This window comes from Corticium candelabrum, chromosome 4 (assembly GCF_963422355.1).
Source record: "Corticium candelabrum chromosome 4, ooCorCand1.1, whole genome shotgun sequence".
In the NCBI taxonomy this organism is placed as follows: Eukaryota; Metazoa; Porifera; class Homoscleromorpha; order Homosclerophorida; family Plakinidae; genus Corticium; species Corticium candelabrum.
This window is the reverse complement of record NC_085088.1, coordinates 4,824,715-4,839,840: the sequence shown is the minus strand read 5'-3', so window position 1 is coordinate 4,839,840 and position 15,126 is coordinate 4,824,715. Positions and strand designations below refer to the sequence as shown.

General features: G+C 42.4%; 3 protein-coding genes across 4 annotated transcripts; 2 read left to right on the top strand and 1 right to left on the bottom strand.

Moving 5' to 3' along the window:
* Positions 1-1,013: 1,013 nt before the first annotated feature.
* Positions 1,014-2,275, top strand: LOC134178794 (uncharacterized). The gene has a single exon (XM_062645694.1). It carries the CDS (start codon positions 1,031-1,033, stop codon positions 2,030-2,032), a length of 1,002 nt encoding a protein of 333 aa, XP_062501678.1. The 5' UTR covers positions 1,014-1,030; the 3' UTR covers positions 2,033-2,275.
* A 6,489-nt stretch (positions 2,276-8,764) lies between these two features.
* Positions 8,765-11,527, bottom strand: LOC134178293 (uncharacterized). Of its 2 annotated transcripts, none has more exons than XM_062645147.1 (3): positions 11,424-11,527; positions 9,704-10,268; positions 8,765-9,625 (listed from the first exon to the last, which is right to left on the bottom strand). In XM_062645147.1, the coding sequence occupies exons 2-3, from the start codon at positions 10,259-10,261 to the stop codon at positions 9,017-9,019; spliced, it is 1,167 nt and encodes a 388-aa protein (XP_062501131.1). In that variant the 5' UTR covers positions 10,262-10,268; positions 11,424-11,527; the 3' UTR covers positions 8,765-9,016. The 2 variants fall into 2 exon arrangements, with proteins under 2 accessions (XP_062501131.1, XP_062501130.1); XM_062645146.1 differs by lacking the exon at positions 11,424-11,527 and adding an exon at positions 10,547-10,666.
* Positions 11,528-12,282: 755 nt separating this feature from the next.
* On the top strand, positions 12,283-14,036 carry LOC134178457 (uncharacterized). The gene is made up of 3 exons (XM_062645335.1): positions 12,283-12,733; positions 12,848-13,593; positions 13,803-14,036. Exons 1-3 carry the CDS (start codon positions 12,283-12,285, stop codon positions 13,887-13,889), a joined length of 1,284 nt encoding a protein of 427 aa, XP_062501319.1. The 3' UTR covers positions 13,890-14,036.
* The last annotated feature ends 1,090 nt before the right edge of the window (positions 14,037-15,126 follow it).

Sequence of the window (15,126 nt, the reverse complement as noted above, 5' to 3'; positions counted from 1 at the left end):
CGATCAAAAACCGTCATCATGCAAGATAATTTGCCAACGAGAAAATGCGTGGTACTGCATGCTGCAAGGATGATTAGTATTAACGATTTGGACAAGATAAGACCAAAAATATTTATTGGTAACCTTAGAATGCGATCGACCGTATCAGTGATGAACTGTAGAAATCGTTTCTTATACATCGTACCTCTGTATTTCGTTTCTAGATATCTAGCGATGACACATCTCATTACAAATGCAACTTAATTAGGTGAAATAAGGCATACTTCGGTACGCAGACATTCTTAGATGTAGTCTAAACTGCATTTAGTAGGCCGGTACACCGGCGTAGGAACTTGGGGGTGCAGGCCTTGCTCATTGTAGAAATTGAAATTTTCTGTGCTACTGACTTTTGCAAATATGTTTGCAGTCTGGCAAGCGAGGTAGTTTTTTGATTACTCATAATGATATCCTCGGTACTGTACATCCACCCCTCGTGAACATCTTCGTACGCCACTGCGGTAACTGGGGCTCTAGCTCCGCCCGGTCGTCATATTAGCCGCCGCTCATATACATATACATATACATGCATACATATATATATATATATATATATATATATATATATATATATATATATATATATATATATATATATATAGCTAGCGCACTCTTAGATCGACGAGAAAGACGCGTTCCTTCAGAGTGCGAACAGTAGACTGGCTACACTACGATGTTCACCTTGATGCTGCCTTCTGCCATGTCTGGATGTCAGCTGAGTATTACGAATAAAGGCTTTTGGCATTTACCAAGTTAGTGTTTTGTGCGAGGTATGGTAGCTACAGTGTACAAATATGCAAAATACCATACAAATTTTTAATTAAAATATAATTATTTAGACTACTTACAACGTCAATTTTTTTACCAAAACCAAGCAAAATCACAAACTTGCACTCTTTCCCTATTACAAAAAAAATTGGAACAGTACCAACACCCCTTTACGCATACGGGATATTAACATACGGGCACCATACGGGTATGCGAACAACTCTCGATGGCAACAGGGTCTGAAGAAACCTACGCATCTCGAGAGGGAAGAACCTACTTAGCCACAGCTCAAGGTATTTCGCCAAAAGATGATGTTGAAACTAGGGGATCAACGCCGCCGGAGCAGGAACTACCAAAACTCCAAACTAATCGATGCAAGCGAATCAAGCTGAATGTAGGCGGCAAGGTATTTACCACAACTATTGAGACTCTGAATAAAGACCCGAGCTCAATGTTAGCCAGCATGTTTAGCGGTAGATTCGAGATGAATCCTGACGAGGACGGCTGCTACTTCATCGATCGCGACTCAAAACACTTTAGACGTATTCTCAACTATCTGCGTACAGGACAGGTAGTTCTACCCGAAAAACAATCCTCCATGGCAGAGTTACTGTTGGAAGCCGAGTTCTACGATATCAGACCTCTATGTGAAGCATTGATATCAACAACAATACTATCATTTGGTGGTTCAAATTTGCTTAGCGAACAAAATAAGATTTGTCTTGGTGAGTGGCTGGGGAAAGGTCAGCAAGAATGGAAATTGATATACACAGCGTCTCGGGATGGTTTTCAAGCAAGTGATTTCCATCGTTGTTGTGATGGTAAGGGTGAGACGGTTTCCCTTCTCAAGTCGTCAGAGGGGTTTCTTTTCGGAGGTTATACGGATGTACCTTGGCATAACCCATCACTCGGAAGTTGGAATTACAGTACAAAATCTTTCCTGTTTTCTTTCAAAAGCTTCTTGACCGGTGGGGTTCCGGTCAAATTGACTCTGAATGATGGAAACAATTCGAGAGCAGTATATCATTGTAATACAAATGGGCTTGTGTTTGGTTACGGTCCGTGTATTATGTTTCCGGCTGATAACTCTAGCAAAGCTTGCAAGACAACTTGGAATGGCGGTCATACATACCAGTTTCCTCCTGGTATAACGGACAATCAGTGGTTGGTTGGAAAGTATCATTTCTGGGTGAGCGATGTCGAAGTTTTCTCACTTCATAGTTGTTAGCAAGAAGACAGCTCATCAAGCGTACGAATTTGACTTGGAGCCGCATGCTGGTTCTGGAGTTGTCTTCTGTGCTTGGAAGATGTTTAGATACAATTTCTCATTTTTCAGAAGTTGGTAATATGGATTCTTAGAATCATTATCTAATATAATAATTGTACACTTCTGGTACATATGACTCTGATTGTTGGTTATATATTCAATGATTTATACAGATGGACGAAAATATTGCATCAGACTATAGCAGACTGGACAACTTGATGAGTGGCTGGTTTTCGTTGGTTAGATGTTTGGGAAAAGTTTGAATGTCGTTCTGTTGAAGACATGTTTGCCCATAAAACTGTAACAGATATGTTGATAACATCCGAGTTGGAACCCTGCAGACCAATATGCCCCCTAATAATAATTCTCCTGCCCGACTGCATTACTCCCAAATGCAATAATGCATAATGGTAGTGCATAGATTGTTATGTTTGGTCCCCCAAACCTCGAAACTTTATGCTTTGTGGTTGATATATAGTACCATATTTTATTAGAACTAACTGCTGTGCTGGTTAGGAAGCAGAAAGTATATCTAACTATGTATTAGTAGACTGATCCTATCGGAATTGTAGGACGGAAAAAATCAGTGGCAGCATAGAGTTAAACTACTTACTACCATTCGTCAGTGACATCATCAAGACACTACTGTATAACCTCTACCCTTATATTACTGCACAAAATTTGCCTTGATTGTCTTTGAATCGTTTGCTCTTAGTTTGGAAAACACTCTTGCTAGAACCCACTGGGACCAACACATGGCATTTATAGATTTTTGTCTCTGCCATGTTGCCCATGCTGTTCTCGCCGCTCCTTAATTCTTCCTATACAGTTAATTGCTAGTTAAAGTCTTGGCAGATGTTATATATATATATATATATATATATATATATATAAATATATATATATATATATATATATATATATATATATGATTCCTAAATGATCTGTTTTTACCATGAATGTTCAATCAACAGTGAATAACATGCAGTGTTCCACCGATGTTTACGGTGTCGGTGTCGGTGTCGGTATCGGCGGCGATACCGGAGTTGGACGGTATCGTTATCGCCTACCGATACCTCGCGCGGGTCTGACACTGCAAGGGTTAATAAATGTGATTCTATCACGGCATAAAAGGGTGTAGACAAGACAAGCAGCAGTCAACAATCAACGAAGCGATGCAGAAGGGGCAGTACGACTTTCTATCATCCTCAGGCTCAGGAACTTTCTGACGTCGTATTATCGAGGAGATGATAGCGTATACCAGTATACTAATGTTGAGGTGAAGACAAAGCTTTTTCTTTTGAATCAATACTCTTTCTGATTTAGTATCTGTGCAACACTCAGTAGTATGCATGCGCAACATTTTATTTTATTACTTGGAAGGACTTTGATTACAGCAGTAATCTTGTATGCCAATAAGTTTGAATTAATTCCAGTAGTATCTAAATTGTGTTTGCTACTTAATTCCAATTGCTGGCTAGTGTTTAGGAAGCCTAAAGGTCTGTTGCAAACTTTCTCTGTAAAGCACTCCAAAGATTTTTATAGCTTGAAGTGGACCCTGAGCTGCATGGTCAAGCTATGATGACAGCATTCCATAGTTTTCTTTTCGTTTGGTAACAATCTTTGCAAGAGAGTCAACTACATTGTTATCCTGCAGAAATGTTGGTTTTCTGTTAATTCATTAGCGCGTCGTGTTTTATTAATATGCTCACATAGCTAGACCATATGACCTCGCATAGAAGAGCATGCCGTTAGAAGTGAGTTTTATTAGAATTTCCTTTAATGCTAATTGGTATCAAAAAGCCTGCCGGAATGAGGTACAGTACTGTGTCGCAGTAATTTTAAACGATGCCCGGTAAACGTCGCCCTGGACTTCTAGCGTGCTCTCCCTCTAGAGCCCATGCAATGCATACGTGCGTTACCACGTTGACGCGCGAACATTTGAGAGCCATTCCGTAACAACAGATCGGTTACTCGGTACACTAAGGTGTACAGTACTCAGAAATTTGTACGTGTCTACATCAGTTACATGTCGTCTGTTTTTCATTCTGTGGCTGAACTTGAGCTCTAATCTAGACTTGTCATGAGTTTGGCTAAGTTCTTTTCCGAACGGCCTCAATGCACTAGCTCTTTTTCATCTGATACGGAATGGAAACAGCACGAAGAAGAGTACAGAAAGGTACATAATTATGATGTCTACCAGGTTTCTAGCTGTAGTGTCTGCCCTTCTGTGTTGTCCTGTGCACTTGCATGTACCCCTGTCAAAAGGCTTTTAGTACACTACTTGGAACTTCTTGTCATTACAGTTCCACTGAGTTTCTCACCTGCTACTTAATTAGGGAGACTGTCCTTAAAACCGCACAATAGAGTCGAAGGAGTGATTTTGGACAAAATCGCACAATATTATCTAGGCACGATTTTCTAGTTTTACGGTATTTAATTGGCGTTACAAGAGTCTGGTAGGCCGAGGATATGGATGCAGGAATTAATTAAATTTTGCAAATTCCGCAATCCGCCACTGCATTCAATTGATATCTCGTTTGTTATTCTAGACAACAGATGGCCGCCACCGAGTTTGTAGTGATGCCCTACTATTAATTACCAATTACTATTACTCAATGTCAAAAAGTGCATTGGCCCGTCTTAACGTGCGTTAAGTATGCAGCCTACTTACATAGCTGCTGTACTGAACATGTAAGTATAACTGATAAGCGAAAACGTACAACTATATAGTAACTAGAATTCAACACTCAACTGTACAGTAGTGGATTTAGGATTTGTTAGCTAGTTGGACGAGGGGTACGTCTCTAGGAAGCTTAGACTGTAGAGAGATACAAGCTGTTACAATAGACTTACGACCCCTTGCAGGGTTTTATACAGGCATCCTTCTGCTAGGGAATTCCGCCAAGAATTGAACTACAATTACGTTACTGTAGGAACGTCGATACTCATAGCAATAATACTGCATGCTAGAGTCAGAAACAGATGAGTACACGCTGCTTGCATGGTCATCTACTTAGAGTGACTACATGTAACAGTTTTCTGGCTTTATTAAATATTCGCCAAACATCTTCTTTTCTTCTTTCTTCCAACCCTTGAGCTGAGTTTTAAACTGCTTACGAGACTTCTACATCAACCCATAAAAAGCCCATGTCGTGGCTTACCAACTGCCATCCAGCTAGAATAGTCCTTACTTGAGGCTCGTTTTAACATCTTCAATTCATTGATCCATCCCAGTTTCTTTGTCATCTTGTTTTACCTCATTGAAATGCATAGTTTAGCAGATCTCGTTATTGCAGAGGACACATTATCTTATAGGCTTGTATTGAAAGACTGTGCTCACACAGAAGTGGTTCATTGCATATTGCAACCTCTACAGGAATATATTATCAATTGTAAATCCATTTCTAAACTTCGTTGGTACTTGTTGAGGTCTGATTCCGTCGCCTCTTTTCATAACAGCTATTTAGAAACCAGGCAATGATTCTTCTCATTACTAACAGTCTTAACAACAATATTCATAGACCTCATTTTTTATGGCCTAGTGATCAGAAGACACATTTCCACCTTCTCGGACTACAAAACTCTCAACAAGTTTCTGTATAGATTGTGATACATATACATAATCAATCCACGATTCCCGACTAAAATTGTAATTGTGCCATGTATTCATGCAGCTTTCATTAGAATCCCTAAGACCCACAGCTGAAAAGCTATGTTCCAACAAGAAAGATTCCAGTCTGCCAGAAAAACGACTGATATATCGCAAGTCAGTGTTAAAATCACCTAATAACAAAACATGGTCATATAGAACCATTTCAAGAGTTCCGTCCAAGAAGCCCAACTCCATGATGTACTCATTCAAACCATCACCATCACCGTAGTCTACGGGCATATATAAGGCTATTACAAGAATAACCCCATGTAATGTTGTCATCTTGACCGCCAACTGTCTATCAGATGTACACGCAACAGGAAATATTGCATGTTGAAAGTCTTTGTGCCATAAAAGCTGTACCCCTCCAAGTGGTCTACCCGTTACAACCTGATACGCCTCCATAGTGGACTTGGCTGTATATCATACAGATGATAATACTTTGAACTCTGCAGAGTTCAACCAGTGTTCTTGTAAGGCTAAAACATTTACTTCCTAAGAAAGCTCAGTAAAATGATCTTCAGAAGATCGAAAACCTCGACAGTAAAAAGAAGCAACCTTGAGACTAGCCATCCCGATGAGATTGCAAAGGTTCTTGTCTCGCCCAACTTGGCACGAATATCCAGGATCTCACCTTAACATTCTCAGGCCAGGAAGTTGAATCCAAAACTTTCTCTCTATTTTGTCAGGAAACTTTCACTCTTGCACTGTTAGTGAGGGGCAAACTTATAAAATACAAAACTCTACAGACTATGGCTATCCAAGTGCTAATTGCACACGTAACTTATGGTCGACACCCACAAGAACGCTAGACTAAATAACAATAATAATTATTGTAATGACGATCGTAGCGAGGCTTCTAATCCGGGTCGTGATCCTATGGCGTTACTAGCAATCTCTCGGTGTGTGTGTGTGTGTGTGTGTGTGTGTGTGTGTGTGTGTGTGTGTGTGTGTGTGTGTGTGTGTGTGTGTGTGTGTCAGTGTGTCTGTGTGTACATGAATCTCAAATTTCTTCTCCCCACGACCAAGTTTCATTATAAGACCTACTTCAAAAAATGGTTTTCGTGTCCGACTACAAATCAGTTTAAGAACGATTCGTGCAAGTAACCAAACGGCGACGAAAAAGCCTCATGGAGTTCCGTCGCCACATCCTTTTGTATTGTAGTTAGGAATTGTGTGTACTTGACAACCGAGAAACACTTTCATGCAGTTTGTGAGTGCACCTACAGTCAACTATTCACGTCTAGCACTGGAGACAGTCAATGTTTGCCGATGTCAATTTATTGAGCTATAAGCCTCTAGAAGAAAAGGGACTTTGTAGAAGTCACGAGACTTGGCGAGTAGCGTACTCTAAACATTCAGGGCTGAACCGACTTTCGGTCTGGGGCTATGTCTGTCACGCTGCAGGAATGTGCCACGCCTCCTTTTATTTTGTGCGGCCCAGTCACGAAACATTAATTCCTTTAGGTCGTACGTGGCAACCAAAGACAATGGACGAACAGCCAATCGTATGCGCGAAACTTCCTTAAGAGAGTTTATTACAAAAACAGTGTAATTTATATAAACAACAGAAGTCATCTGTCTGCAACTGATGACCCGAATTCGATCGCTTTCTTGGTTTTACGACGTTTATACGGGAATCTAACATTACGTATTTATGAGCAATTTTATGTCCCGTATACGATGACTCTACTTCAACGACTAGGGGCTATTTACGGACATTGTGGTCATGCAAAACGACAGTCGCTATGTGGGAGTTTAAATGATTAATACATTTTACAGGTACCACATCTAGCAAAATAATAGCGCGTATATTCGTAATTCTTCGCGACAATTACTCCTCCTAGCGTACGTGGTGTTCAGGACTTTGAAGGCTCATAGCTGTGTAGGCGACGGTGTAAACACGCCTTCAATTACTAGTTATATGTCACCAAATATACCATAGTGTTACAACGTAACTGCAACAAATACGTATTGTCTATCTAGGGCTCGGCGTTTCAGTATAAACGGTCAGAAAACTTCGTTGCGGCGTGTTACTCACCAACGCGAGGCGCCACCTACGGATGTTTACCTCTCTGGGACTTGCGTGGGTTGGTGGGCCCCCAGTTGAGGGCAAAGACCCCATGCACTTTTATGCAACACGCAAACAACAAGACAACTAGAAAAAGAAACTGCAGAACAGCTAATTAGTGTACCGCGGATTCCTTCAGAGGGTACAAACTGGCCTCCCTCTCGTGTGGCGCTTCACACAATCGTGTTGGAACGTGTTTACGCGAGCTTGCACTTTCTTCATGTGTGTCTGGTGATTAAAAATACCCTATTGAATCAAAATACATTCTTTCTATTTCGATGAGATAGTTTTTGTTTGGTCTGAGCACTAGCCGTAGAGTCAACTAGAGCTACACGTAAACAGACGGCTCGGCTGCCTTCTAGCTATAGCTCCGTCTGTTTGAATGTCAATACCTAATTCACAGTAAATTTGACCTTTTCAATATGCATTTCAACACATTAGAATGACAACTATTCACACTGCTTGAGTAGAGAATGGTTGGCAGTGCCTTGGTGTGTCAGTATCCCCTCCTAAAAATTTCACACCTGACCCCCAAAGTGCAAACAAGCCAGTTTGATGCCCTTGAATGAATTTTCACAGAAACAGTAGCAATCTGTTCGCATGCATTTACTTTACAAGACTACACAGCTTCTAACCAAGCCTACAGATAATGTCCTGCAACACACTTATCTGGCTCATTAGCATAGGCTGTAAATAGTTGTAGACATCAGCACTGCCTACTAATTGTTTTATAAGGTCAGAACACTTAAGAGTATCAATTCAACATATTTCAACATGATCAAATTCAACTCATTTACAACCTACAGCTACAGTATCTGTATCCAAGAATCTTGTATTCTCATGTGCCCTCTTGCGGTCTGTACTTTCACTCACATTTGCACTTTATTAGGGTAGTTAAGTGACACATCATTAGAATAGTTTGGCAGGGTGACACTGAGTATTATCGAAACTTAAAACCAACGTACCCTCTGTTTCCACAATATTTTCATGTATTTGCATAGTAAGTTACATTACAAGACAAACTCTACACACTCTAACAATTCTAGCTTTTTCGTAAGTACCTCACTAAGAGCATGCATACGCTCTTCTTCACCAGTACTGAAAAAATAAAACACCCAAACAAATGGGCAACTCAACAAAGTCTTTAACATGAACGAATTCATGACCGTAGAATCTACTTTTTATACAGACTCATTATTACCGTCACCTTCTGTTCTAGTTACTCCCATTGTTGCATTGGTGGGATGAGAGATGACGATTGAAAGTACAGCCGTCGGTATGCCAGCCAGGTCGGAGAGGAGAACAATCCAACGTATGGAAAACAGGGACCAACTCCAAGAGAAGCCGCTATCTCACCGTGGTATGCACCTGTTCTTATCAACTCATGTAAATTGCACCTGGAATCCCCTTTCAATGCAACTGGCAACGACAACGCAGTTGGCAAGAACGAGCTAAAAGAGCTTCCTTGCTGCAGGGCGTCAAAATAAGGCACGAAACCCGATTTCTTTGGCCGTCCCTGCGTGAAGGATGCGCATCCGAGGTCAGAAGCACTGCTCACATCGGAACACGAACTCGACGTCGAGTGCTTCTTCTTGAGACTCATTTCGACGAGAATACTAGCAGCAGCAACGTCCTCTTCGTCTCTTCCTTTCTCACACACTTCGTCGTCCTTTCCGGCCTCAATGACTGGGACTTCAGTCGTTTTGTAGCTCACCGGCTTCTTGGCTCTAGGTCGCCCTCCCATGTGTAAAGCGCAGAGACCGCGACGTTGTGACTCTTTCTTACAATCAGGAGTCACGCATAACCTCCTCCACTGCTTACCATTGAACTGCAGAAAAACCACACACACGAATATGACGCAAGACATGTATAACTACATACACATCAATTGCTAGCTTGTACTTACTTTCTTTTGGACTCCGTGTGGCAGCCTAACAATATCTCCTTTTTTGTATTTACTTTGAGACGTCGGGGACTGATTCTTCCTCTTTCTTTGAGCAGACTTGGTAACGACTACGTCGTCTTTATCTTCTTCTTCTTCTCCTTGATTGTCATTGATGCCAGCATTCATCTCATGGTAGAGTATTGGACACTGCATCATTCTCGTGTCCTCGCGAGAAAACCAGGCGCTCTCAGACCCGTCCAAGAACGCAACCTTCGCTTTCAGTGGTTTGTACGTCTTGTCCTCGATGCGTCCCTTGACAAAAGCGCCTTGGACGCCGGTCACAGGCACCAAAACTGGACAACCGATATTGACGAGCTTTCCGGACGGTACGACGTCGAGAACGACGTCCAATGCCGACGGCTCGAGTGATTCGACGTCGGGACAATCAACTAGAACGCTCTCCCCCGTAACATTGTTTCTCACCTCGACACCATTTTCAGACATGCCCAGTATCGTGCCCGACAGATACATACCGCCGCTCTTGTCGAAACGACAGAGTACTGCTTGTTTATCGCACATGGTGCAACTGAAAAAAAGAGAGAAACGCGCATTAGTCGAATGCGGTAACCGGAAGCCCGAGATACGCTCGAACACAGCAATTATTGCAAGACGAGGGCGGAACGATTCCGAGTGTTTGTAGAGAAGGAAACGCGCGGCACCACGTGGAGTTCGACTCCAAACGAAACGAATGCGGACGATTGCCACACGAAACGCGAACAGAGACGACGCTCTGACAAACAGCCACGTCATCGCGATCACTGCGTGTCTGCATGACCTCATGAGTAACCACTATAGGCCTCTCACCGTTTACTCTAGAGTGCAGATGCTCGACTAGATCAGAGAGTGTCGAAATAGCATGAATGGCGAGTGAGATGTAACACACGAGATGACATCACAGTGTGTATGATTGGACGCGTCGAGCGACGTGTATTATACTATTTACGTGCCTAATTATGCAATAGCGGATGCGTTGAGGGTCTACTAAGGGTATTCCCCTATCTAAACACACCCCAATTTCGCAATCGATCCGAGTCACGCCCAAACCATTCCTGTAGTGTCGCCGCCTGCCTAGACGTTGTCTATATGTACTGCAGTGGTGCGCTAAAGCTGGTGTCTTGGTGTGGCAGCAGGAACGCATTCTGGTGCCAATGAAAATGATACGCCCACATGGACAAATGACACTACAATACTCATAGTCATGACGTCACCATCTGCTTGAGTGGTTTCAAGCCTTGGTGCTAAATTTTTGCTTGCTTGGTGCCCAAGACCAAATGTGGCACCTTAGCGCAAGTTGGCATCTCCTGTCCATTCGAATACTAACTGTAATTTTAACTATTTAATGATCGTCTCTGTAGCAACAGCACACCGCCGCTATGGAATGCCGGGGAATTTCTTGACGACGGCCAAGATCGATCGCCATTGTTGCGCAAGAAGCGACTGCGTTACGAACGTCAAAATACGAACAACAGCACGTACGCTCGAAACCGCATTCGACAGACAATTGAGCAGGAATCGCCTCGGTAGGCACGTGCAGGTGGTGATACGCAGTATTGTACGACAGACTGTGTGGTAGGTCCCACTATGTTGGAGTGGCGACCGCAAGATCAATCGGCTTGTTGGGATCTTGTCGTTTCGTGAAACGGTGAGCGCAGGTACGTATGAGATGTAGAATAGTACTCACCTGGAACAGGCGTGACGAGGTGGTCGAACGTGTTACGCCTCTCGAGGCAGCAAAAATGTTTTGTCACGTGACGTCGGCAATGGTTAGTTAGCCCGTATTCCGGATCAGGTTCGCGTTACGTGGAAATCTGATGTAAAATATAACACATTGTATTATACGATCTGTCAGCACGTCCGGTAGTTACGCAATGTGTAGATTCTAGTTACCTCGTGTTTGTAAATATCAGAAATTTTTACTAGACGCTAACAATACATGACAACACACACACACGCACGCACACACACACACACACACACACACACACACACACACACACACACACACACACACACACACACCTCGCAACCCGCTATATCTAGAGCAAGGCAGGACCATTTCCTTCCGGTATACAACAGTCTATTTATTATATTCCGTGACGTATTTAATTAATCATCACTATGTGAACGTTTCTTTTCCGCAAACTGTCGACTGGGAAAGTTGTATTACTATAATTATCCATTGTCACACGTGGTCTACACTAAAATATCCGTTGTCACACATAGTCTACATTAGAATATCCGCTGTCACAGTACAGTACAGTATTAGAGTTGCCCATCCGTTGTCACCTATAGGGTCTACAGCACTATTTAGTGTCATTGCAAATCCATGCAACATATCTCCGTTACACAGTCACAAAAAACAAAATATATAAATAACTATAACCTCCACATAATTTTGAAATTCATGATACCGTGGTACCGCGCCCTCTCCTACAGTCACGTGACGTTTGACGTTTCGCCACTTCCTTGCCTTCTTGAGTTCCATTCTAGGCAGTCTAGTCCTACAGGACCTGCTGCATGTTTTGCACTCTCACATGACCATGTCCAAAGAGAGCAACAAGCCGTCCCCAGCAAGCAGTTCGAGTTCATTAGAGATCGCGTCGCCTGGACGACCAACTACTCAGCGTGTGTACCACTCGTCAGCCACCGCAAAACTAGACCTAAGCATCCGCAGTCGCACACCGAGCAGAAGCGAGAGCTCGGACAGGTCACCGGATCTCTCACTCGCGGCGCATCCACCCAGCAGCTCAACTCCGGATGTCCAACTGTTTGCTAGCACTCAACCCGTTTCGTCGCCACCTGTTAGTGCCACACACAGGATCGTGTCAACAACTGATAGTAATACTAGTGATCAGGTCTCGATGACGGCAGATAGAGACACGGATGCTAACAGAGAAGATGTCGTTTGTAATGAAGCCGTAGGCACTAGGGAACGAGGCGACAACACCACAGACGGTGACATCCATACGACTGCATCAGACCGTGATGCTAGTAGAGTAGACGAGGACGGATTTAGAGTGGATGGAGAACAGACAAACACACAGAAAGAAGAAAAAACAGATGACCGGCTGGATGAAAGGGACATTTGCGTGGGTGCCTCATCAGACCTTGATCATAGTGCAAATGCCATGCATGTTGACCATGTACTTTCAACTGGTCACCAAGAGATGAAGGAAATCCGTGAGGAAGACGACATGATGCCTACCCAAAATACACCAGTTTCACCCAGCAAGCACATTGACAGTACGGAAATTTCTCCTGCTGTTGTTGAATCACCTACTCAGACAGCAGTATCTGTGGTTTACATTCAGCTTCAGCGTCAGCCATTGGAAGAAAATGTAGAAATTCAGAACAGGTATAAGACCGATTCCAGCACGAACTCTCATGAAACTGATCAAGCAGCTCATGTTTATACACATCGAGAAATCATTACAGTTCGTCAGGAGAGCATTCCTCATATAAACCTACAGAGTGACACGCCTGGTGTGGATGAGACTACACAGAGCGATGATGAAAACACTCCAAATCAGACAGATGATCAACTCGATTGTGCTCACCAAGCCAGTACCGATGTAGCAGCAACAGAGAGCTTAACAGAATCGGCTGCTGAGATGATGCATAATGCTGACCCTGATGGACCAGCAAAATGTCGACTTGTATCTAGCTATGATTCTGCAACTCAAAAAGATAGTCATCACCTCACCAGGACACAATCGATTATTCAGAAGGCTTCTACGATTCCTGTGGTAAATGATGTGAGAGAAATTTCACATCAGTTACAAGTTCCTGTATCTGATGCTCAAGTTAATGAAAATTCACTGAACAAGCAGGATGAGAGCATTGATGAGCAGGTGTGTGTGTGTGTGTGTGTGTGTGTGTGTGTGTGTGTGTGTGTGTGTGTGTGTGTGTCAGTGTGTGTGTCAGTGTGTGTTCGTGTGTGTGTGCATGTGACTGTGTGTGTGTGTGTGTGTGTGTGTGTGTGCGCGCGCGCGTGCGCACGCATGTGTGTATGTGTGTGTTCGTGCTACCACATTAAAATTAGTTGTGATTTATATAATAGGTGTCAAGTCCCTGGTGGTCTTACTTGCTCTGGGCAGTGCCACTTGTTCTCATTGGTTCACTCAGCATATATCACTTTCGTAACTGAACAAGTGAAGTAGTCGCCATCAAATGGAGATTTTGATTATTTTCCCTTAAATCTATTGTATAGATGTGCTTGCTGAACTTTGTCCTTACCCATAATCTGGACATTGTTCAGTAATAAACAATACACATAATTTGTACAAGTAGCATGTGTCTACATAATTATACAACTATTATATTGGCTACTATAGACTACTGTTTAGAGTTGTTGTTCACAACCATGAGATATGGGTTCTATCCAGGTGGTAGTTCTTTTTGTTTCCTCTCAATTTGAGGTTTGTTCCTGAGAGAAAACTTGTTTCTGGCAATGGAAAATCTCAGTGGTCTGTTAACCAAACCCTTGCTTTCAGTACACTGCTGGTATCCATTTACCACCTTTTTAAAGATAAAAATCTTAACATGGGCTGCAAAATCCATGTCATTGCAGCAGTTTTTGTTGCCTATAACGGATCTACAGAGGCATGTCTTCTGTCCATCTTCAGTACTTGACAGATAGATGTGCACAAACACAAGGGTTAAAGGAGAACTCTCACCAAATACTAAACTTGTTGAAAGAAAGGTACATGGCCTGGTATCTTCCTGCAGGAAACCTACGGTCCAGACAGCCACAGAAGAAGAGAATGGGCAACGAGTTGTTCAGACGATTCCCCCGTATGTGGCACAAGTCTTACTCTCTGGAAGTAACTACTTTAGGTTTAACCATACCAATTAATTTCAATGCTATATTTCTTCGTTACGGTAAACGGCTGCAGTAAACGGTTGCAAAGGGTTGTGTCATGAAGTGACAGCTTTCATCTGAGAGATGGTTGATTTTGGTGAGAGTTCCCCTTTAAGGAACACACACTCTCTTTCAATGCTTGAGATATGCATGTTGTTCTACTGTTCCAACTTACGGAATAAACACCACAGGAGGTATGGAAATCAACATTCATGAAAATATGCAAATCATTGTACTAACCCCCTGACATTACCTTTACTGCTTTGACTTATTACACAAACATTTCACTTAAATTAACTAACAAATTCATAAATATTGTCCTCATTTATAAGAAACCCAAACACGAGTGAATAACTGTATACATCACTAATATGCATACACCCTATGCATAGTGTCATTTTAATTAAATATGCAAACTAAAAAACTTAACCATATTGTTATCACAACAGGATCACCTTGCTTTTATACCATTTCTTCTGATTTCTTTTTCCAGTCGTCCAATTCTGTACTCAATAGACACTTC

What these genes read in the sequence shown, in the direction of transcription:
- LOC134178794 (XM_062645694.1), top strand. Translation starts at nt 1,031, where the DNA reads ATGGCAACAGGGTCTGAAGAAACCTACGCATCTCGAGAGGGAAGAACC.
- LOC134178293 (XM_062645147.1), bottom strand. Translation starts at nt 10,261, where the DNA reads ATGTGCGATAAACAAGCAGTACTCTGTCGTTTCGACAAGAGCGGCGGT. An exon ending in CACACGGAGTCCAAAAGAAA is followed by an intron (nt 9,626 to 9,703) that starts GTAAGTACAAGC and finishes GTTTTTCTGCAG; the next exon opens with TTCAATGGTAAGCAGTGGAG.
- LOC134178457 (XM_062645335.1), top strand. Translation starts at nt 12,283, where the DNA reads ATGTCCAAAGAGAGCAACAAGCCGTCCCCAGCAAGCAGTTCGAGTTCA. An exon ending in TGCATCAGACCGTGATGCTA is followed by an intron (nt 12,734 to 12,847) that starts GTAGAGTAGACG and finishes GTGCCTCATCAG; the next exon opens with ACCTTGATCATAGTGCAAAT. An exon ending in ATGAGAGCATTGATGAGCAG is followed by an intron (nt 13,594 to 13,802) that starts GTGTGTGTGTGT and finishes TTTATATAATAG; the next exon opens with GTGTCAAGTCCCTGGTGGTC.